This window comes from Prionailurus bengalensis, chromosome A2 (assembly GCF_016509475.1).
Source record: "Prionailurus bengalensis isolate Pbe53 chromosome A2, Fcat_Pben_1.1_paternal_pri, whole genome shotgun sequence".
NCBI classification, from domain to species: domain Eukaryota; kingdom Metazoa; phylum Chordata; class Mammalia; order Carnivora; family Felidae; genus Prionailurus; species Prionailurus bengalensis.
Genome location: NC_057348.1, coordinates 123466416 through 123491043, shown reverse-complemented (window position 1 = coordinate 123491043; position 24628 = coordinate 123466416). Strand labels below are relative to the sequence as shown.

Sequence of the window (24628 nt, the reverse complement as noted above, 5' to 3'; positions counted from 1 at the left end):
AGTGCCCCTATGCATCAGTACTCCTGTATCCCTTGGATAAATTCCTAGCAGTGCTATTGCTGGGTCATAGGGTAAGTCTATTTTTAATTTTCTGAGGAACCTCCACACTGCTTTCCAGAGTGGCTGCACCAATTTGTATTCCCACTGACAGTGCAAGAGGGTTCCCGTTTCTCCACATCCTCTCCAGCATCTATAGTCTCCTGACTTGTTCATTTTGGCCACTCTGACTGGCGTGAGGTGATACCTGAGTGTGGTTTTGATTTGTATTTCCCTGATAAGGAGCGACGCTGAACATCTTTTCATGTGCCTGTTGGCCATCCGGATGTCTTCTTTAGAGAAGTGTCTATTCATGTTTTCTGCCCATTTCTTCACTGGGTTATTTGTTTTTCGGGTGTGGAGTTTGGTGAGCTCTTTATAGATTTTGGATACTAGCCCTTTGTCCGATATGTCATTTGCGAATATCTTTTCCCATTCCGTTGGTTGCCTTTTAGTTTTGTTGGTTGTTTCCTTTGCTGTGCAGAAGCTTTTTATCTTCATAAGGTCCCAGTAATTCACTTTTGCTTTTAATTCCCTTGCCTTTGGGGATGTGTCGAGTAAGAGATTGCTATGGCTGAGGTCAGAGAGGTCTTTTCCTGCTTTCTCCTCTAAGGTTTTGATGGTTTCCTGTCTCACATTCAGGTCCCATTATGACTTCTTTAAGTTACCATACAATTTTTTCTACTCCTTAATCTTAATTTTTAAAATTTTTCTTTCTCTTCTTTTCGTATAGGTTTTGAACACAGATTGTACATACATACCACTTAGTCTAAAGGCCGAATATTGGAACATGGTAATGACTCAATGACAAGAGAAAGGGATATCACCCAAAGATCCTGGACTTTTGCAGAGCCAGGGCTCCCTGAAAGTGTCTCTGAAGCAGTAGGTGCACATGGTTTATCTCCCACTGCAGATGGGTAGGAACCCATGCTTGTGCAGTTATATGGGGACAGCTGCCACAGGTGAGGTATCAATGCTGAGTAGCTAAAAGATAAACATAGTAGCTATTTTTCTGTCAGCCCTATGTTTTCTACTCAGGATTCTTACAGGAAACTAACTCTCCTGCCTGACCACAGGCTGGCATGAAACCTAAGCTGACCCACTCAGAGTCTCCCTCTCAGCCTCACTCTCACTACCTCTCTCACGAGTCAGAATCTTGAATTCAGAAAAACACTTTAAATGCATGGTGTCCAATTTCAACAGGGATCTCAAGACTTAGGAAGGAATCCTTCTATATATCAACTTGGCTTTGCCTACAATGATTTCAAGATGCCTAATATCATCTTTTCACTCTCTGATCACCCCAAAGAAAGTAGGGGTCATTACTGTTTCAACTTCCCGACCTGACCTGCAAATTTCTCTTCATCTGTATCCATTCTTACCCTCTCACCTTCTGTCACAGTGAAAAAAAAAAGTGCTCACACCTGTTTAAGGGTAACTCTTCCCTCTGCACACCTGATCCCATCTCTATCTTCTCTGAATTCCTGCTCTATTTTTTTTAAGATTTTATTTTTTTTACAAAATTTTTTTAATGTTTATTTATTTTTGAAACAGAGAGAGACAGAGCATGAACCAGGGAGGGTCAGAGAGAGAGGGAGACACAGAATCTGAAACAGACTCCAGGCTCTGAGCTGTCAGCACAGAGCCCGACGCGGGGCTCGAACTCACAGACCACGAGATCATGACCTGAGCCGAAGTCAGACGCTTACCGACTTGAGCCACCCAGGCGCCCCTAAGATTTTACTTTTAAGTAATCTCTGCACTCAACGTGGGGCTCAAACCTACAATCCCCAGATCAAGAATCACACACTCCACCTACACAGCCAGCCAGGTGTCCCGTCCCTGCTCTACTATATCCTCCATGCCATACACTGAATTTTTCCCACTTCTCCTTACCCTACGCTGCCCCCCAGTTATTATCCTCCCTTCTTCCCTTCACAGCTAAGTTTCTTTAAAGAGCCATAAACACGCAGTCTTCCGCACCTTCCACTCCTTCTCTCACTACAAATCTAGATTTTGTCACCATTGTGCCCACTCATCCACCCTCACCAAGAACACTAATGAACTACTTGCTGCTAAATGGCGTGGAAACTTCAGTCTTCATGTCATTAAACCTTGCCTCCCAGGTACCAGCCCAATTGGTTCTCCTTCCTCTCTGCCTGCCCTTCTCAGAATCTATTACTATGTACCCTTCCCAAACCTCCCCCTTTAATGCTTGTATGCTAAAGGTTATGGTCCTAAGGTTCCTGCCCCCTTATTCCACCTTCTTTCCCTGTGCATTTTCATGCATTTCCAGGGTTTCAAATACAACCAGCATACGGCTCACTTCAAAATCACTACCTCTATTCTGCCTACCAGACATTCCTTTCTCAAACAGAGCATGTCCCAAACTGCTCTCATCTACCTTCCACTCCCTAAGATCAACAATAATTATTCAACTGTAGTGTACCACCATTCAACAATGGAGCTTGTCAAAAATACAGATACCTACACCCCCCTGTAATCCACCTCCCTCCAGGAAACATGACCTTATAGGATTTTATATAGGTGAAATAGAAAATCTTTATATATAATAATCACCCCCAGAATATGATGATGCTGGTGGTCCAAGTTTTGAGAAATAATAATCGGGGATTTTTTTTCTATGTGGGACACACACAGGAAATTATTTTTGTATAGTATCCTTGGGAAAACAGAGGAAACTGCTCACAGCTGGCCAAAAATTGGGAAGAAGCAAACTAGTAGCTGGTAACCCACTGGTGGCACCTCAGTGAAGAGCTCGAAAAGAAATGAGTGAACAGTAACCTATTAAGACAATCAATCAGAATAGTTTCCAACCAAGTTGAGCTTCAGATAGTTTGGGCATAAATGAGTTTGAAATTGTTCTCTATGGCATATATTTTTGTAGTCTCAGCATTCTATGCTGCCAAATAATAAGGGAATCATAAGTTTTAACAAACAGGCAGGAGATAAGGTTCATAATGTTTGAGGAAACTCTCAGAACACCCTCTGAGTAGAAGACTTTCCCATATCCTATCAGCGGAAGGGCAGGGCCCAGATTTTCCTTAGAAATAATTTGGGTGCTCAGTACAGCTTAGTACCTCCCATTCTTCTTTGTCAATATAATTTTCTTCTTTCAGGGGGAAAAAAAGGAGGAGAGAGGGAAACAAACCACAAAAGACTCTTAACGACAGAGAACAAACTGAGGATTAGTGGAGGGAGATAGGTGGGATATGGGCTAGATGGGTGATGGGTATTAAAGAGGGCACATAGTGGGATGAGCACTGGGTGTTGTATATAAGTGATGAATCACTGAATTCTACTCCTGAAACAAATATTGCACTGTATGTTAACTAAAATGTAAATTAAAAAAAAATTTTTTTTCTCCTTTCACCTTGTCCCCAAGATTCTATTGTTTTTGTTACAGGAAAGGGAAATAAAATAACAAAAAAAGTAAGGGGACAATATTTATAAACACTGAACAAAAGAATGATTATAATAAGTTTGTTTTTTAAAAAGCTAATGACTATCTGGATTAGAAAAAAGAAAAGAAAAAGCTCATGACTATAATCATTAAAACAGGGGCACCTGCGTAGCTCAGCCGGTTGAGCGTCAGACTCTTGATTTTAGCTCAGGCCATGATCCCATGATCATGGGATCGAGCCCCATGTCAAGTTCCATACAGCATGGAGTCTGCTTAAGATTCTCTCCATCTCCCTCTGCCCCTCTCCCCAGCTTATGCTCTCGCTCCCTCTCTAAAAAAAAAAATTAATTAAAAAATAATAATAATAATACAATTTCCAAATAGCAATGACATAGAACTAAAATGTTTTAAAGACTGCTTCAAAAAATATGAAGATGCAAAGAGGAGCAAATCAATATAAGAATAAGACAGAATGTTGTTTTCAGTATCATAATATGAAAATGAAAGTAATGATTTAATTATTTGTTCTACCATCCAATAGAACTAGAAAAATTTTTCCATTCTGGTATGAATGGCTTTCAGATTCAACTTTTAGAAAATAGGATTTTCTGGGGCTCCTGAGTGGCTCAGTGGGTTGGGCGTCCAGCTTCAGCTTGGGTCATGATCTTGCAGTTTGTGAGATTGAGCTCTGCGTCAGGCTCTGTACTAAGAGCTCAGAGCCTGGAGCCTGGAGCCTGCTTCGATTATGTATGTCTCTGTCTCTCTCTGTCTCTCTCTCTCTCTGCCCCTCCCACTTGTGCTCTGTCTTGTCTCTCGAAAATAAATAAACAAGAAAAAAAAAGAAAATATAATTTTCCTTGAAAACAATTTCTAAAAAATTTCAAAATTAAAAATATTTTGGGACACCTGGGTGGCTCAGTCAGTTAAGTATCTGACTCTTAATTCTGGCTCAGGTCATCATCTCATAGTTCATGGGATTGAGCCCCATGTTTGGCTCTGTGCTGACAGCATGGAGCCTGCTAGAGATTCTCTCTCTCCCTTTTCGCCCCTCCGCCTCCTTTCTCTCTCTCTCTCTCAAAATTAATTAATTAATTAATTAAAATATTTTAGTGGCTCTACTTCCAAATAATATGACAGAATCAACACAAATCAAAAAAAAAAAAAAAGAGCAAAACAGAAGTAAAAACTATCTTTGTTAGCCTTGTTAGCCTGCTACCTAAATATTACTTATAAGGAAAACTACCTTAAAAATTAAGGCATAATTCTATAGTTCACTTACATTCTATAAAGTACATTTTTAAAAAGGAAGTCATTTTTATTTTATTTCTGTAAAGCTTTGCTCCAAGATGCATGGCCATAAGTTGCTTACCTTGTCCATTTCCAGTATTGTCAACATCAGCCAAACACAAACAGCCTTGATCAAATTCTTCTTTTTCTCCCAGAACAGTAGACCACCAATCCCGGGCTTTAAATAAAGACATTTTCGTTCACTATAAAAAGAAAGCATTTATTTATAGTAAAAATCTACTTCACACCATGAATTATGAATTAATTATTTCTTAAGGCATAGCAAACTAAACTTGGACAATGCTAAAACATTTCTGAATTTAACTTTAATTTTGTATTTTGCAAACATATGTGAAACCACAAATCAAATGGCTGGAAACATAATCAAATATTTTGCAATGCCATTGGATAGTCAGTCTGAAAAATTATACGTGTATATTGGGCCAATTCTCTCTTCTGGGACATGTAGTAGACAATGACACACAGTAACAAAAAAAATATTCTTTGTAGGATCAAGATTCAAATTCTAATAGCACTCGTTAGTACATAATTCCTTAGCAAAATACCTAATTTTCCTACAGTTTGGTCACTGAAAAGACTGCATCATCTCATGCCACAATGAGTTGCTGAGAAAAGCAAATGAAGTCAAACGTATCAAATGGCTAACACTGGAACTAGTATATTACAAGGACTCAAAAAGCATTCACACCCTTTCCCCATTCTAATTGTAGAAAGGCAAAATGGAAGAAGAAAATTCATACCAAAAAAGAACCAGGAAAACCAGGTATAGGTGCATTTATACCACTATACCACTAACCATCTGTGACACTGGCAACCCATAAAACTTCTCTCTGCTTTGATTTCTCATCTAGAATAAGGGTATACCAGCAACATCTACCACAAAGTTACCGACATGGGTGAATGTGAATGCCCACTGGACCCCAAATTATAACACAAACATCACATATCCTGAGATTCTATGAAAGTTCGTTTATCCAACATAAATAAGCCTTTCCTTCATGCTACCCTGATTTAAATAATAGGAAATACAGTCAATTTTCCTTATTTATAAAGACATTCCATTCTATAAGGTCACAGCAAACAATGAGTTAGTAAATACTGAACTATTGCCTCTAGGGGAAATAGAGAAGCTCCTGTGAGCCTCTAGTCACAACTTTTTCATCAACCAATCAATACATAACTTTGTTTTTTGTGTTTCTCTGTTTAAAACTACTTTATTTAATATACTGTTGATTCATTAACATTCAACTCTACAGTCAGCAACACTATAACTCATATATTTGAAGGAAGCTTATCTGATACATGTATTTTCTCTGTAAGGTATATCACAGCCTTCTTGCACCTAATTAGAAACATTACACGGCACTTAAGCATTTTATATGGGGACGATTTTAAACCAAAATCAGAGCATATAAATAAATAAACAAATCCAAACAACAGAGATGTGGAAAACATGGCACTAAGTAGGCCACAAAAAGGACACTTATTTATAGTATAAGAGCTGAAACAAGAAGGCAAAGAATCACTGTGATTGATATCTTCCAGGAACATGTGTGTCAAGTGACTTAAATTTTTTTGCCACTCTGTGTATGACCATGAATGACCCAAAAGCACCATAAGTATTGACTCTGGTATCACAAATAAATTTCAGCAAACAGGTAAACTCACAAATATGGAATCTGCAAATAATGAGGATCAACTATACATTTAAAAAATGTAAATCAGGGGTCCCTGGGTGGCTCAGTCGGTTAAGTGTCCGACTTCGGCTCAGGTCATGATCTCACCGTTCGTGGGTTTGAGCCCCACATTGGGCTCTGTGCTGACAGCTCAGAGCCTGGAGCCTGTTTCAGATTCTGGGTCTCCCTCTCTCTCTGCCCCTCCCCCACTTGCACTCTGCCTCTCTCTGTCTCAAAAATAAATAAACATTAAAAAAAAATTTTTTTTTAATGTAAATCAGGGGCTCCTGGATGGCTCAGTCAGGTAAGCATCTGACTCGGCTCAGGTCATGATCTCACAATTCTTGGGTTCAAGCCCCGCATCAGGTTCTGTGCTGACAGCTTGGAGCCTGGAGCCTGCTTCAGATTCTGTGTCTCCCTCTCTCTCTGTGTCCCTCCCCTTCACACTCTGTCTCTCTCTCTCTAGAATAAACATTAAAAATAAATTAAAAATAAAAAATAAAAAATAAAAAATGTAAATCAATCTGCTTCTTAAAGTATGCCTTCCACATAGGTTAATCATAGAAAGCAAGACCACTTGCTTTCCTTAAGTTGGCCAAGAAATTAGCTGAGAATCATGCAGTGGTGAAAAGCACAGACTCTGGAGGTGGTCAGTGTGAATCTGGATATATGTTCCATACAAACCAAGAAACCAAGGACAGGTTACTAAGAGTTACCAAAACTCCCCATACTTCAGCTTCCTCATCTATAAAATAAAGAGGAATAAATAAGAATGCAGTAGAGGCAACCTATAAAAAGGAAGAAAATATTTGCAAATTATATATCTAATTATGATTAATATACATAATACATAAAGAACTCATGAATATCAACAAAAAAATTGTTTTAATGGGCAAAGGACTTGAATAGACATTTAACCCAAGAAGAGTTACATGGTCAAAAAGCATGTGAAACAATGTTCAACATCACTAATCATTAGGGAAATGCAAATCAAAAACATAATGAAATACCACCTCACACCCATTAGGACAGCTACTACAAAAAAAAACAAAAAACAAACAAAAAACCCAGAAAATAACAAGTGTTGGCAAGGATGTGAAGTAACTGGAACCCTTGTGCATTGTTGATGAAAATCTAAAATAGTGCAACCACTATGGAAACTGTATGGTGGTTCCTCAAAAAATTAAAAATATAAATTACCATATGATCCACTCATTCTACTTCTGGGTATATATCCAAAGGAAACGAAAACAGGAGTTCAAAGAGACATTTGCACTCTTATGTTCATAGCAGCATTATTCACAATATCTAAAAGGTAGAGGCAACCCAAGTTGGGTTGTCCATCAGTGGATGAGTGGATAAACAAAGTGTGCCATATACATAAAATAGAGTATTATCAGTCTTAAAAAGGAGGGAAATTATGACACATGCAACATGAATGAACCTTAAGAACATTATGTTAAGTGAAATAAACCAGTCAAAAAGACAAATACTGCATGTTTCCACTTATATGAGGTACCTACAGTAGTCAAATTCATGGAGAGTAGAACGGTGGCTGCCAGGGTTGGGGTGAGAGAGAAGTGGGAAGCTTTAGTTGATAGGTATAGAGATTCCATTTTAAAAGGTGAAGAGTTTTGGAGACTGGTTGCACAAAAATGTGAATGTACTTAATACTACTGAACTGTACATTTAAAAATGGTTAAGATGCAAAAAAAATATTTTTTTAAAAAAGAAAATGGGGGCGCCTGGGTGGCTCAGTTGGTTAAGCGTCCGACTTTGGCTCAGGTCATGATCTCACAGTCTGTGAGTTCGAGCCCCGCGTCAGGCTCTGTGCTGACAGCTCAGAGCCTGGAGCCTGTTTCAGATTCTGTGTCTCCCTCTCTCTCTGCCCCTCCCCTATTCATGCTCTGTCTCTCTCTGTCTCAAAAATAAATAAACGTTAAAAAAAAAAATTTTTTTTTTTTTTAAATGGTTAAGATGCGGCACCTGGATGGCTCGGTCAGTTAAGCATCTGACTCTTGGTTTTGGCTCAGGTCATGATCTCACAGCTTTTGAGTTCAACCCCCACATCAGGCTCTGCACTAACAGCACAGAGCCTGCTTGGATTCTCTCTCTCTCCCTCTCTCTTTGCCCCTCCTCTGCTCACACACTCTCTCACTCTCTCTCCCAAAATACATAAACTTTTTAAAAAATAGTTTTAAAAAATGTTAATAAAAATAAAAAAATAAAAAATAAAAAAGTTAAGACAGTAGGGTGCCTGGGTGGCTCAGCTGGTTAAGCACCTGACTTCTGATTTTGGCTCAGACTATGATCTCACGATTCGTGAGTTCCAGCCCCACGTCAGGCTCTGTGCTGGCAGTGCAGAGCCTGCTTGGGATTCTTTCTCTCTTCCTCTCTCTCTCTCAAAAAATAAATAAAAAAATAAACTTTAAAAATATTTTTAAGTGGTTAGGGTGGTAATTTTATGTTATGTATATTTTCTCACAATTCAAAATAAAAAATAAAAACTTAGTTTGAAAAAAGGAACACGGTTTTATTAGCACAACACTTGGCACAAATAAGCACTCAATAAACGTTAGCCATTGCTATGGTTTTTACCCTTTTTATGATATTTTTTAAAACCTACATTGAAGAAAAGAAACAAATGTCCTTCAATGTGTGAATAAACAAACTATGGTACAGCCTTACCATGGAATAAAACTCAGCAATTTTTTTAAATGAAGTAACAACAACTTGGATGGATCTCAAGAGCATTATGCTGAGTGAAAAAAAAACACCCAATCCCAGGGGTGCCTGGGTGGCTCAGGCAGTTAAGTGTCTGAATCCTGATTTCGGCTCAGGTCATGATCTCAGGGTCTCAAGATTAAGCCTGGCAGAGGGCTTCTCACTGGGCATGGAGCCTGCTTAAGATTCTCTCTCTCCCTCTCTCTCTGCCTCTCCCCCTGTTTGTGCTCACACTCTATCTCTCTAAAATAAAAAAATAAAACAAATAAAAAGTCTTAAAAACATCCAATCCCAAAAGATCACATATTAAATAATTCCATTTTGGGGCGCCTGGGTGGCGCAGTCGGTTAAGCGTCCACTTCAGTCAGGTCACGATCTCGCGGTCCCTGAGTTCGAGCCCCACATCAGGCTCTGGGCTGATGGCTCAGAGCCTGGAGCCTGTTTCCGATTCTGTGTCTCCCTCTCTCTCTGCCCCTCCCCCGTTCATGCTCTGTCTCTCTCTGTCCCAAAAATAAAATAAAATAAAATAAAATAAAAAATTCCATTTCTATAACATTTTCAAAATGACAAAATTAAACTGATGGAAAATAGATCAGCAGTTGCCAGGGTTAAGGGAGGGCGTGACTTTAACAGACTAGTAGAAGGGGATTTCTTTGAGATGACAGAAAAGTTCTGTACCCTGATTTTGGTGGTGGTTTCATGGGATAAATTTTAATTTCTTTGAGCCATATTCCAAAAAGAAAAGTGTATGTAATGTAAAACCTAGTGAATCTAAATAAGACTTATAGTTTAGTCATAGCATTGTATAAATGTCAATTTAGTAGTTTGATAATTGTTCTGTTATTATTAGGAAATCACTACTTTTGCAACTTCTATGTGAGTATAAGATTATTTCAATGACCAGTTTAAGGAAACAAACAACAAGAAAGAAAGAAAGAAAGAAAGAAAGAAAGAAAGAAAGAAAGAAAGAAAGAAAGAAAGAAAAGAAAAGAAAAGAAAAGAAAAGAAAAGGAAAGGCAAGCTTCACTCAAGGCCTCTATTTACACTAAAAAAGAAATCAGATAAAGGCAAGGTGTTGATGGACATGAAGGGAAAAATACATAATAGGTAAATAAACTTAAAATGAGTTTTAACATATGTGGGAGAGTTTCTGAAAAACATCTGCATCACTTGTTATTACTAATAGCATTATATAACCATACAAATTGCCAGATGACTAAACTTCAAATCTGGCAGCAAGCATACAAAAAATGTAATAAACACTTTATTATACTTTTATTAGATTTTTTTATTTGAGAGGGAAGTAACAGTACTTAATAAGTGCCATATATTCTCATTATATATTCAGAAATATATGGAAAGTTGTAATATACCATATCATTAGACTACCAGTATAAAGATACATCATTCTCTTGCAGCCCAGAGAAGAGTGTTACCCAAATTCAGTACCACTCAAAGACTCACTTGGAGGGTTCACAGCATTTATCATATAGTTGTCATCATGGCTGTGATTTATTACAGCGAAAGAATACAAAGAATAATCAGAAAAGGGAAAAGGTGCATGGGAGGAGGGTGTGGGGGAGCTGAGAGGAAATTAGACACAAGCTTTCAAGGTAGAAAACCTGGGCTCTGTGGTCAGAGGCCAGGGGGAAAAAAAAGGCAAGATGGCCAGAAAACTGAATAGGGGCATCAAATGAGACCAAAGGAAAACCAGGAGTGAGCCACCTGTAAGGAAATGAAAAAAGGTATATCTAGAAAAAGAGAATGGCCAGCTATATGAAATGCTGCTGATAATATCATAAAGAATAAAGACTTAGAGGCACAATCTCCATTTGGAGACACAGCCAAAAACAGAAATCAATAGGCTAACCAACAAGTGTGAGATCCTTTGCACACATTCAGCATCAGCCAGTTCAAAGGACTCTTACAGAGAGAAAATAGAAAGGGAAGATCTATATGTTCAGCATCCAAAAGGGTCACTTTCACCTCATGCACGCAGAAGAGAAAACCTCATGGGTTTTCTATAGAACAGATTAAATGCCTAAGTGATGGTCATAGAGAAGAGTTTTTTCCATCAATGCTATTAAATGATATTTTTAAAAAATCAAAGTGCTAAGATAAGTGACCACAAAAGACATAGCTACTGTTTGAATATAAACACACATGACTGGGGCGCCTGGGTGGCGCAGTCGGTTAAGTGTCCGACTTCAGCCAGGTCACGATCTCGCGGTCCGGGAGTTCGAGCCCCACGTCAGGCTCTGGGCTGATGGCTCGGAGCCTGGAGCCAGTTTCCGATTCTGTGTCTCCCTCTCTCTCTGCCCCTCCCCCGTTCATGCTCTGTCTCTCTCTGTCCCAAAAATAAATAAACGTTGAAAAAAAAATTTTTTTTAAATAAAAATAAAAAAAAATAAATAAACACACATGACTGAAATAGCTATTATGTGAAAATGGCCTCAAAATCCTGAGTTAATGAACAAATTTTTTCAGCTTGCTAAAATAAAAATGAAAAACAAAAAAACCCTCCGATATGAAAAATTAACTCTCCAACATAGAGAGTTGTCTGTAAATGGAAATGTTCTACATCAAACTATTTTTCAAGGACTTCTAGCATAGAATTTAAGATCTATTCTTACTAACAAAACAACACAGGCAACTCTGTTTCTCCTGCTCTCAGTTTCTCCTTAGTCACCCTTTACTTCACTAGCTGCTGAAAGCCCTCCTTTTCTACACTGTTCAGCTCCTTGCTACCCAAAGTGTAGTCCCTGGACCAGCATCAGTATTACCCAAGAACTTGTGATGCAAAATCTCAGCCTCATGTCAGACAAAATACCCAGATGATTCACATGCACCTTAAAGTATAAAAAGCACCAGGTGACCTGATACCTGATAGCCAAAGTAAATGTTTTCCTATATTAGGGCTCTACTTTACCACTTCCTTTTTTCCTGGTACCTGTGCTACAAGTTACCTTTCCAAAGCTTGGGAAAAAAAGACTTATTTTTCAAGCCAAAGGGCATGAACAGCTAGAAGGTACTTAGTAATCAGCTGGTCCTCTCATTCTGTAGGAGAGGCCCAGAAAGGTTAGTTGTAGGATTCCTCTAAGTCACACAGCTACTGGCAGAAACTTGTTTCTGTGTGCCCTCTCCCTGGTCTCTAGATCCTTGTCTTTTCAGGCTGCCACTGCCTGCAATTTAATATCAGGAAAAAAAATGAAAAGCATGAGTCAGTAGAGGGGTTATTTTGTTTTGCTTTGTTGTAATTCTTTTTTTTTTTTTTAATTTTTTTTTTCAACGTTTATTTATTTTTGGGACAGAGAGAGACAGAGCATGAACGGGGGAGGGGCAGAGAGAGAGGGAGACACAGAATCGGAAACAGGCTCCAGGCTCTGAGCCATCAGCCCAGAGCCCGACGCGGGGCTCGAACTCACGGACCGCGAGATCGTGACCTGGCTGAAGTCGGACGCTTAACCGACTGCGCCACCCAGGCGCCCCGCTTTGTTGTAATTCTTAAGAGGGCCGGAGGGTGCTGATTTTAAACACAGGTCCAACAAATGGCTCTTCCTCACAGAACCAGAGCTATTTAATTATTTCGGACCAAATGACTTTCCTACCAGGGCAAACATCAGGTAATACATAGCAGAACTGCATAAATTCCATTACATCAAAATCCTACATACTGGTTCTTCCATGTCCCAGGCACTATCACGTACCATTGTGGACAATAATGTATTGAACTGTAAGGACTTACATCTCTATAAAGTTAATAAACAATAAGAAAACCAACAATTTGAGCTGATGTCAGTAGCCAGTATGTGCTTCCCAAATGCCTCTCTCTCTCTCTCTCTCTGATTTTAAAGACAGAAGCAAAGAAAGGCATGCTGCCCATTCCCAAGAAATTAAGAAACCACAAACTGTGCTAAGTTGGCATACCATTAATTTCCTTTTGCAAAAATTGGTGGATTTTAAAACAACTTAAGCTGAAAGACAGTAGATTTTTTTTTATATTTTTTTTAATGTTTATTTATTTTTGAGAGAGAGAGACAGAGACAGAGTGTGAGCAGGGGAGGGGCAGAGAGAGAGGGAGACACGGAATCCAAAGCAGGCTCCAGGCTCTGAACTGTCAGCACAGAGCCCGGCGTGGGGCCCAAAGTCACGAATTGTGAGATCATGACCCGAACTGAAGTTGAACGCTTAACCGACTGAGCCACCCAAGTGCCCCATGAAGAACAGTAGATTTTAAAAAGGAGCTCCTTTCCACTTTGGCTTCAAAGATGAGTTCCACAGCAAGCCTGAATAATTTAAGATTGCTGAATATCCCTGTTTATCTACAAAAGGTTTAATCGTATGGCTCAAATAAAACATACATACAAAAAATTTATCTTTGCACATAGCAGTTGGTTTCCTAATAAGCATGTATATAATAACTTTTTAACTTATTCTTTAACAGTTTTACAAACACTAGATAGAGTACCTTGATACCTAATGGAACTCTGATCAAATCTTTTGATAACATAAGTATGTCTCCCATAACCATTATGCTATGCAATTTAAAGTTTCAGAAGATTTCACTTTTAGAATGACATGTGAGAAGCTCCATGGACCCACTCCCCAGGAAAATTGATGAAAATTATTTTTTAAAACAACCATTTAGAGTCTCTGGATATTGTCCTAAAATAAAGAAACATTAAAAACCTCCTAAAACTCAGTAAGAAAATTAAAAGTCTATAGTATTTTAAAAAATGAGATTCACTCATTCTCTCCTCACTCCTGGCTCACAAGATAGAAACTCCACTCCAGACTGGTACAGCCAAGAATAAGGCACCCTTCTCCCCACAGCTTCTTGTCAGAGAACTATCTTCCCTGGAGGAGCAGGACATCAGCATTATTCATCTTGCTTCCAGCTACCTGTTGCTGACTAAAAACAAAATAGAAAATCTAAATAGACCTACAACAAGTAAAGAGATTGAATTAGTAATCAAAAAACTACCCACAAAGAAAAGACTAGGCCCAGATGGTGAATTCTACCAAACACAAATAACAATTCTTCACAAACTACTCCAAAAAATAAAAGAGGAAGGAATACTTCCCAACTCATTCTTATAAGGCTGGTGTTACATCAATACCAAAAGTAAGCAAACACAAGAAAACTACAGACCAATATCTCTAATGAATATGGATTCTCAGCAAAACACTAGCAAATGAATCAAGCAATATATAAAAGAACTATGCACCATGACCAGATGAGATTTACTCCAAGAATGCAAGGTGAGTCTAACATCCAAAAATGAATTACAATAGTACACCATATCAATAAAACAAAAATTAAAAACCACATTATCGCCTCAACTCAGAAAAAAGCATCTGACAAAATAAAATCCAACACTCTTCTACTAAAAAAACCACTAGTAATAAAAGGGAACTTCCTCAAACTGCAAAACCTATGGCGTATATCATACTTAAGGATGAACAACTAGATGCTTTCTCCCTAAGACCACACACAAGACTAGGATGTCCATATTCACCACTTTTATTCAACGTTGTACTGGAGGGGCTGCTACGCTGTGCCAACCTAGGTGTGGGACCCAGGTAGAGGCGAGGCTCGAGTGTCAGAGATCAGAGGCCCCCACACACCACCGCCATGCCATGCTGGACAGTTGGGACAAGGACGTGTACCCGGAGACATCATGCCACACACTCTTGCCCTCGCCGTAGCTCTCAATGCCCAACCCCATAACATATTTGACGAAGGCCTTAGACCTCCTCGTGGACCGGCCCATGACCTAAGAGACAGCAGCATGTAAAGAACAGGTATTACTACTACCACCAGGAGTTCAGCCATGTGCCAGACATTACTGAGTGCCAGGAAAAGAATGTCTTGTGCATGTTTGAAGCAGAAATGCAATGGAGAAGAGACACTAAAGTTGACCAAGAAATTGTCAACATTATCCAGGAAAGGCTGAAGGCCTGTCAGCAGAGGGAAGGCAAGAAGTACAGGCAGAACTGTGTCAAGGAGCTGGAGTGGTTCACCCAGGTGGCCAAGGCCTACCAGGACCACAATCACGATTTAGGGCCCATTATTCTACCAGGAAGTACCTGGCAAAACAGAAGAAGCAGATGCTGGCAGAGAGAAAAGCCACTAAAGAGGCCGCTGCTGCCTCTGGCAGCAACTTGAGCCCCTTCACACAACTATTACTAAAATAAAGAGTAACAGAGGTGCCTGGGTGGCTCAGCCATTAAGCATCCGACTTCGGCTCAGGTCATGATCCATGAGTTCAAGCCCCATGTCAGGCTCTGTGCCGACAGCTCAGAACCTAGAGCCTGCATCAGATCCTATGTCACCCTCTCTCTCCCCCTTCATTGCTCATGCTTGCTTGCTAACTCGCTCTCTCTCTCAAAAATAAAATATAAATAAATAAATAAACATTTTTTTTAAAAAAGAGTAACAGAAACCTGTTCTGGTGTCCCCTTCAGCCCCCAACCTTGACATATTGATGAGCTTTCATCAATTCATCTTATTGTCCCCATCTCCCTTCAAATCCAGCTACTACTAAACTTGTAAGAGAAATAAACAAAAACAAAAAACAACAACATTGTACCAGAGGTTTTAGGTCAGGCAATTAGGTAAGAAAAAGAACTAAAAGGCTCCAAGATTGGAAAGGAAGTAGTAAAGCTATCTTTACTCACAGATGACATGATCTGGTAGATAGAAAATCCTAAGAAATTCAGTAAAAAACTATGAGAGCTAATAAACAAGTTAAGTAAAGTTGAAAGACACAATAATATTAATATACAAAAATCAACTGCATTTACAATAGCATCCAAAAGAATAAAATACCTAGGAATAAATTTAACAAAGGAAGTGTAAAACATATACCTTGAAAATTATAAAATATAGTTGAAAGAACTAAAGGAGATCTAAATAAACAGGAAAATATCCCGTGTTCATGGATCTGAAAACATAACATTATTAAGATGGCAATACTTCCCAAACTGATCTACAGATTCATTGCAATCCTTATCAGATCCCCATAGGACTTCTTCGTACAAACTGACAAGCTTATTCTGAAATTCATATAGAATTGCCAGCAATTCAGAATAGCCAAAATAATCTTCAAAAAGAAGAACAAAGTTGAAGGATTTCCCCATTTCAAAACCTAACTATAAAGCAATAGTAATTAGGACAGTAAGTACTGGCATAAGGATGGACATATAGATAAATGGAAAAGAATGGAGAGTCCAAAAATAAACTTACACATCTATGGTAAATTGATTTTCAACAAGGATGCTAAGACCATTCAATGAGAAATTGCAACAAATGATTATTATTGGATAGCCACATGTGAAAGAATGAAGTTGGACTCTTACCTAAAACCATATGAAAAATTTTATTCAAAATGGATCAAAGACCTTTATGTATGTTAATACACAGCTAAAGCTATAAAATTCTTAGAAACTCCTAGAAGACTTCTTAGAAGAAAACTTAAAAGTAAATCTTCATGATATCAGATATTGTGAAACATTCTTAAGTTTGACACCAAAAGCATAAGTAACAAAAGAAAAAATAAAGGGATTTCACCAAGAGTTGAAACTTTTTACTTCAAAGAACACAAATAGGAAAATGAAAAGATGACCCATAGAACAAGAGAAAATACAAATCATATCTCTGATAAAAGATACCTATCTACATACAAAGAACTCTTTATGACTCAATAATAAAAAGACAGAAACCCAATTTAAAAATGGGCAAAGGATATGAATATATATTTCTCCAAGTCAGATATACAAATGGCCAACAGACACAAGAAAAGATGCTCAGTATCATTAGCCACCAGGGAAATGCGTATCAAAACTACAGTGAAATACCACTTTGTTCCCACTATGATGACTAGAATCAAAAAGTCAGACAGAAACAAGTTTGGGCAACGATGTTGAGAAATCAAAGTCCTCATACAATGCTGTTGGGAATATAATGGTACAACCACTTTGGAAAGTGATCTGGCAGCTCCTCAAACACTTAAACATAGAGTAATCATATGATCCAGCAATTCCAGTCCAAGAGAAATGAAAGCATATGTCCACATGAAAATTTATACATGCATGTTTATAGTAGCATCATTCATAATATCCAAAAGGTAGAAATGATCCAAAGGTCTATCCACTAATGAATATATGAACACAAAGTTGGCATGTCCATTAAATAGAATACTCTTCAGCAATAAAAAAGAAGTACTGATATATGCTACAACCTGAAAAATTATGCAAGAGAAAGAAGCCAGTCACTAAAGACCTTTTTTTTTGTGATTCCATTTATGTAAAATATATAGAAAACACCTGAAACTAAGTACTGCATGTTAATACTACTTCAACTAAAAATAAATAAATAAGCAAACAAACAAATAAATAAATAGATAGACAAAATGTACAGAATAGTCAAATCCATACAGGAAGAAAATAAATTCCAGTGGGAAATAAAGGACAAGAGAGTTGCAGCTAGAGTGCCAAGTTTTCTTTTTGAGGTGATGAAAGTATTCTAAAATTGGCTACAGCGCAAGTGACAGTTGCACATATCTGTGAATATACAAAGTAAAATATACAAAAATAACATTGAGTTGTACAAATTATATTGGTGAATTGTATGTTCTATAAATTATATTTCTTTTTTTTTAAGTGTTAGAAATTTTATTAAAGTTAACATTTCACAAGGTCATACTCATACAAATCAAACTGCCAAAAGTTCCAGGCATACAAACTATCATCTGTGTTAATGTGCCATCTTTCTTCTCCAAATGTCAAAAATGTACTTATTTTAATGATACAAAAAGTCTTTAGAAAGTCCATTTGTGCTGGGTAAGAAACCTATGTCTTCATTCATTTCATGAAATCCATGTTAAAAGAACGCTGTCTTGGTTGTATATTATCACAGCACTCTTGTATTAATCCATTTTCCTCAATTCCCCATAGTGGACTGCCATCTTGTTTTCTCAGTGGTAGGGTCCATTTGAGACTCTTCAAGCTGACTGGGTGTAAATGGTTCCACCAACATCTATTACGTTGTATAGGCCCTTTAGAGAATTCAGTCTCAGGATTCACATTTTTGCTATATAAAATAGACTTTTGCAAATATTTCCTTTATCCTCAAGGATAAAACTCCATGGTCTCAGTCTTCAAAATGGCATACCTCAAATAAAAGCTGTATTTGTTCAGAACCATCATCAACCATATTTAATCTGGTAAATTACCCAGGCAGAAAGGGGCTCTCCTCTCATGGTCCCCTTTGGGCTCCTGCCTGCGGTCCACCGCCGCCGCCCCTTTCTCCACCCGGCCCTATAAATTATATTCCAATAAAGCTATTATTTTTTTTTAAAGAATAAATGGTGATAGACATATGAGGAGTGGTTTTGCTTATGTGTAAAATATCCCATAATAAAAAATAATAAACTTTCACTTTTCTTAAAGTAGGATATTCCCATATTCTGGCCCCATTTACCACTCCAGCAGAACAAAAGGATAGCAAGTTAAATTCAGAAGGTTAGCAATATAAACCCTACCCTTTCTCCTAGATGGACATCCCACCCCATTAAGAGAAAGAAAAATTAACTACAAGGGTGCCTGGGTCTCACTTGGTTAAGCATCCAACTCCTGATTTGGGTTCAGGTCATGATCTCACAGTTCATGGGTTTGAGCTCAAGTTTTGCACTGTCAGTGCAGAGCCTGCCTGGAATTCTCTATCTCTCCAAACCCTGCTCACACTCGCACTCTCTCAAAATAAATAAACTTAAAAAAAAAAATTTAACCAGAAATTAAGACATAAATGAAATTCTAGGGGCACCTGCCTGATGCAGCCTACTAAACAAATAAATAAATAAATAAAATTCTGATTCATTTTCCAAATTCAAAGAGATACAGGCCTTGACTTTAAGATATTAAGGCAAGTAGTAGGCAGGGAAGGTCAGTTACCGGCAGGTTAGGAAGAAGGAAACTAAGAAACATGGGACATTTTTCAGCTGTGAAACCGGGTTTTTCTACTACAAAAACAAAAAGTATGCTGAATGACAAAAAATTAAATATATATAAACTGATTTTCTTATTTGGTTTAGTTAACTGTCTTGAATAAAAATAGGAAACAAGAATTTGCATTTTATCCACTCTTCATTCAATGTTGATTTCCAGCTCCTCAGTGGTTTTGTTTTTAAGTAAATGAAAAACAAAAACCAAAGATAAGATTTTCAATGGCTATTATCTCTTCTCCCAAATAGGTAACATTTACTAATCATTTACTAAGTCCCAGGCAGTGTTCTAAGTGCTTTGCAAGTATTCTATTTTAATCTTCAAAACAGAAGGTAGGTACTGTTACTCAGGTACGGAGAGATTAAGAAACCTGCCCAAGTGGTCACAACTAGTAAGTAGTAACAAGTAGCATCCAAAACCATTCTGTCTACTCCAGAACCCTAAACAAGTGCAACTATTCCACAAAGACCAAAAAGCTATACTGTTAATATTAACTCTAATCATTGCAAGTTCAAACTGCAGGAAAGTATTTTATACACGTAATTAAATTTTTAAAGGATGACTAGAAAACAATAATTCGAAGGTTTTAAAAGGTCCATACCTATAAAGAGCCACAAAAGATTGATTTCTTATGCCTTATTAGAATAATAAGTAGAAAATAATCTATCCCCTCAACTCCAGAAATGCTTTTCCATATTTATCACTTGACACTTTTTTTAATTTTTAATACTTGCTTATATGTTATCTTCCACACCAAATTTACTCAGATTTAGTTTTTCTTTAAGATATGGATGTTTTCACACCCGATTGGCCTAGTCCTACAATAAGGATGACTAGAACAATCACTGCAACAATAACCCCAAGTATCCTGTGGAAAGAAGGCAGATCCTGGAATTAGAAGGCACACTGACACTATTGTTGTTCGTATTTGGAGTTTTGCTTTCTCCAGGTCATGCTAGTGCTGCCTCAAATTTTGGAAAGTAGGAATCAGGGCATTCAGTGCAAGAAAGATGACAAGTGTATGTAGAATTAGAAGAATGCTGCTTTTGAAGATAATATAAGAGATCAGTGTTGGAATTTTCAATAAAAGGCACAGAAGACAAAACACAGGAAAGGGAGTTAGACAGATTTGGGTTCCCTTTTTCATTTCACACTTTAGCAGAGTGACCTTGGACAAGTCCCTCACCTTCTAGTCTCCCAACTGTTCTGCGGAACGGAAAGATAAAATGACCTAACACATGTAATTGCTTACCCAATGCCCAACCCATAGGATGTACTCAATAAACGTCAGATAAATGTCACTAGTAACCTAGTAGTAGTAATAGAAGTAGTGGTGGTGGTGGAATGTATCCTGAGCAAGACAAAGTTACAAATGCCAGTCTGAACCTCTGGACTGAATATTTAAATGGGATATTCAAAAAACTGACAGTAACCTTTCACTGAAATGTTAGTTGGCAGAGATGTTTTATAGTAACTCCACGTGTTTCAATAATTTTTGAAAAATATTTGAAAGTCTTTATTCTGAGGGATGAGATTTGATACATACATCAAAAGGTTTAAAAGATTTAAAAATACTATATAGGGGCTCCTGGGTGGCTCAGTCGGTTAAAAGTCCAACTTTGGCTCAGGTCATGATCTCACAGTTTGTGGGTTTGAGCCCTGCGTCGGGCTCTGTGCTGACAGCTCAGAGCCTGGAGCCTGCTTCAGATTCTGTGTCTCCTCCTCTCTCTGCCCCTCCCCTGCTCACGCTCTGTCTCTCTCTCTCAAAAATAAACATTAAAAATCAATAAATAATACTATATACTATTGATACTGGATTTTTCCCCCTCAGTGAATGTTTCCATCAAGAAATTGTACCACAAACATAAGTGTGTAGTTGCAACTTAAGAGTAATTACACACAGCTACACAAAATGAAAAATCCCTTAAACTCTAATAAATAACTTATAAATTATTTGCAAAATGAAAAGCTTTTTTTAATTCTTTTAAATATTCACACACACACACACACACACACACACAAATCTCAGCAATTATTCTATTTACATATTTCTAACAAGTAAGAAAATCTATCCCACTCTAAATGCTGGCAGATTTTAGTGAAGCCCCATAGTTTTCCCCTAGCATCTTCAAGTCGTGTGTGTGTGTGATATGGTTTCATGTTCAAAGTATAAGTGAGATGGAAAAAAGAAAAAAGGAAAAACTATGAATCTCTCCAGGAAATTCAAGTCAGTTGCAGGACTGGATTGGAGAAAGGAGATGCTGATAAAATCAGCTCAGGTCATCTAAACTGCTGTGGTCTGCAATACACAGAGAAGGAGAAGGAATAATCCTATTGCAAGAAGAATTAAAGGGTATTAGTGCATGTATCCTACTTCAGTCATAGGCTGAGAACTGCTTTGACCATTTGCTCCCAAGACCTGTTGAAGTGCCAGGGGAGGAGGCGGCTTGCGCACCACGTGACATTCCTGACTGGAATCTTTAAAATTTCTTATCACCCTTTCTCTTAAATGTCCGTAAATCTCACACACATTGTGTCGTACTTGCGCTTTGTCTTATTTTTAACGCAAACATCCTTCTGGAGAAACCTGTCATCCAATATCCCCTCAAACCATTACATGGCATCAGGGATCAATCTTGCCCCCAAAACGAAACACAGAAAGGGCATTCACTCTCCCAGTGTTTAATTCCAGACACACTCTTACCTGATGCCGAATCAGGTGGGTCCTGCTCCACCGTTCCGGCAACTCTCCGCAGATCTCCCTTTAAGAATGCCCGCCAGGGTCCCAGGGCTGGAACGACGAGACCAATGGAGGGTGCAGAGAAAAGCAACCCCTCGCTTCACTATTCCCTGTCGTTTCCCCGCTCCAACCTGTTCCACGTCCCAGGCAGAGAGAAAGAGCCTCACCAGGCAGCACCACCACCTCCACAGAGTTGGAGTGACACCCACGAGGAGTAAACCTGCATCCTTTCTGTGTCAAGCCCAGAGACAAGCGGGGAAAACGGCATCAATCTCTTGGAAGAGTCCAGGCAGGCCAGAACAACGGCAAGTCCCGCTTCTCACAAAGAGGAGGAAATGGTGAGGGAGGCAGTCAGCGGGATGTAGAAGATAAAGGACACCAACGGCGGAAGGGACACCTCCCCACGCCTGCCTAACTCCAAGCCATCTTCGCCCTGTTGTCATAGCACTTTACAACGAACGCCGCTGCGCAAGTCGGATGGTTCAGCTCCGATGCCTTCTGGGGGCTGTAGTCCAGAGTGGCTGAGGAGGTGGAAGGCGAAAGACTTGTTCTGCGTGGGTAGTGGTTGGAATCAGATTTCCACCGGACGGGGCTGGAGTGAACCACTCCCTGGTCCTCATTAGCAGAGGGATAATTAATACCATTCCTTTTTGCGTCTTTTGACTGTTCCTCAGACTTAGGCTCTGAGGAAGACCCGCCTTCGACTCTGCTGCGGACGCAGGCCACACCCCCTCCACGCCTTCCCGTCCCGCGTGTCAGCACTCGGGGGTGGGGCTTTCCTAGGGGGCGAAGCTCCGGCAGAAGGGGCGGAGTGTCAGGGCTTCTACGCGGGCACGCGCTTCCGAGCCTCTGGGATCCGGTAGTTTTCCCGCCCTGAGGCGCAAGAGGCCCAAACCTTGAATTTAGCAGCGGTGGCCAAGGTGGCCGCAGAAGGGAGCGCCATTATGTGAGCCCTGATGGCTGAGGTGGTGCTGGCCCAGTACATAAATTCGCCCTGAAGAGGAAGACGGGGCTAAAGATCAAAATCGTCAAAGTGGTGGAGCCTTTAAACAATTTTCAGGTGTTTGTTTTTTCCTAGTAGAAACAGTGCTACTATGAGGTTATTTGTACCTATTCCCTGATCACACGAGCTATTCTCTGTAGCCTATTCCCTGCAGTGGATTACCTGGAATATAGGTATATATATGTTCAACTTTACAATTGAACATAAGAATTATGCCAATTTCTCAAACTTGTATCTGTGCTTTCAAAATCACTATAGGTGTAATACCCTAAAAGTCACCAACCTTGAAACTTACTGTTTTTTCCACTGGATTTTTTCCTGTTTTTCACCATACCTGTTTTTCACATTCTGACTAGAAAATATAATTCTAAGTTATTACAGTTCTTAAAAGAATTTCATGAAAATCATCAAGATCATTAATTTTTAATATTTTGATATTATTAAACCATCACAACATTTGTTATAAAAAAAAGAAACGGGGAGGGGGGGCACCTGACTCTCAGTTGGTAGAGCGTCTAATTCTTGATCATGAGTGAGTTCAAGCCCCATGTTGGGCGTGGAGCTTACTTCAAAAAAATTTTTTTTAATAAAAATGGAAATTACTTGGATTGACAATAATAGGAGCTTAGGCAAATTATGATGAAATTCTATTCCACTATTAAAATTCAAATTATTGAACGTTTGGCTTGAGTGTTCATAATGTGAGAAAAAGTGTAAAAGATGTATGCAATTTGATATTATTTTTGAAAAGAAAAACATAAGAAAAATGTTGGAATTTTCACAAAAACCTTTACTGTGGCCACACAATGGGCTTAGGAGAGATTTGATTTTTCCTTTGTATGTTCATTGTTTTCCATTACTCATTCAATGGCATGCATTAACTTTATAATTAGAATAAAAGTTTTCTTTTTTTGTTTTAAGTTTATTTATTTGACAGAGGCAGAGAGAGGGAGGGAAAGAGAGAGCATCCCAAGGAAGCTCCAGGCTGCCAGCACAGAGCCTGATGCAGGGCTCAAACCCCAGAAATTGTGAGATCATGACCTGAACAGAAACCAAGAGTTGAACACGTGATCAACTGAGCCACCCAGGTGCCCCAGAATAAAAGTTTTTTTTAAATAATAGAATAAGGGGCACCTGGGTGGCTCAGAGAGTTAAGTGTCTGACTTCAGCTCAGGTCATGATCTCACAGCTTGTGGGTTCGAGCCCCATGTCAGGCTCTGTGCTGACAGCTCAGAGCCTGGAGCCTGCTTCGGATTCTGTATCTCCCTCTCTCTCTCTGCCCCTTTCCCCGCTCACACTCTGTCTCTCTCTCCCTCTCTCTCTCTCTCTCTCAAAAAAATAAATAAAAACATTAAATAATAGAATGAAATAATGTAAAATAATTAAATGAAAATTATCTTGAATTAGTAATTTATATTTCAACCTGCTAGGATATGTAACTGCCTAATTTTTTAATGTTTATTTATATTGAGAGAAAGAGAGAGAGAGAGAGAGATCAAGCACGGGTGGGGGAGGGCAGAAAGAAAGGGAGAGAGAATCCCAAGTAGACTCCATGCTATCAGCACAGAACCCTACTCAGGGCTCAATCCTGCAAATCATGGGAGTAGACTCAAGAGTCAGACACTTAACCGACTGAGCCATCCAGGTGCCCCCATGTAACTGCTTAATTTTTTTTAATACATATTCCCTGTGACAGGAGAAGCTTCTGAAAG

At 38.8% G+C, this 24628-nt stretch overlaps 1 protein-coding gene and 1 pseudogene across 7 annotated transcripts in view; one reads left to right on the top strand and one right to left on the bottom strand.

Annotated features, from left to right (window-relative positions):
• Window positions 1–22670, bottom strand: part of BBS9 (Bardet-Biedl syndrome 9) — a 448656-nt gene extending 425986 nt beyond the window's left edge. For 3 of the 7 annotated variants that reach the window (XM_043589228.1, XM_043589230.1, XM_043589234.1), the window contains exons 1-2: window positions 21878–22601; window positions 4830–4950 (exon numbers count right to left, since the gene is read on the bottom strand). In XM_043589228.1, coding sequence (XP_043445163.1) covers window positions 4830–4941 — 112 coding nt within the window. In that variant the 5' untranslated portion in view covers window positions 4942–4950; window positions 21878–22601. Of the gene's footprint in view, window positions 1–4829; window positions 4951–21877 lie in introns of all 7 variants that reach the window. The other 4 variants (XM_043589227.1, XM_043589231.1, XM_043589232.1 and 1 more) reach the window with 3 other exon arrangements.
• On the top strand, window positions 14398–15366 carry LOC122488293 (annotated as a pseudogene).
• Window positions 22671–24628: the final 1958 nt, after the last annotated feature.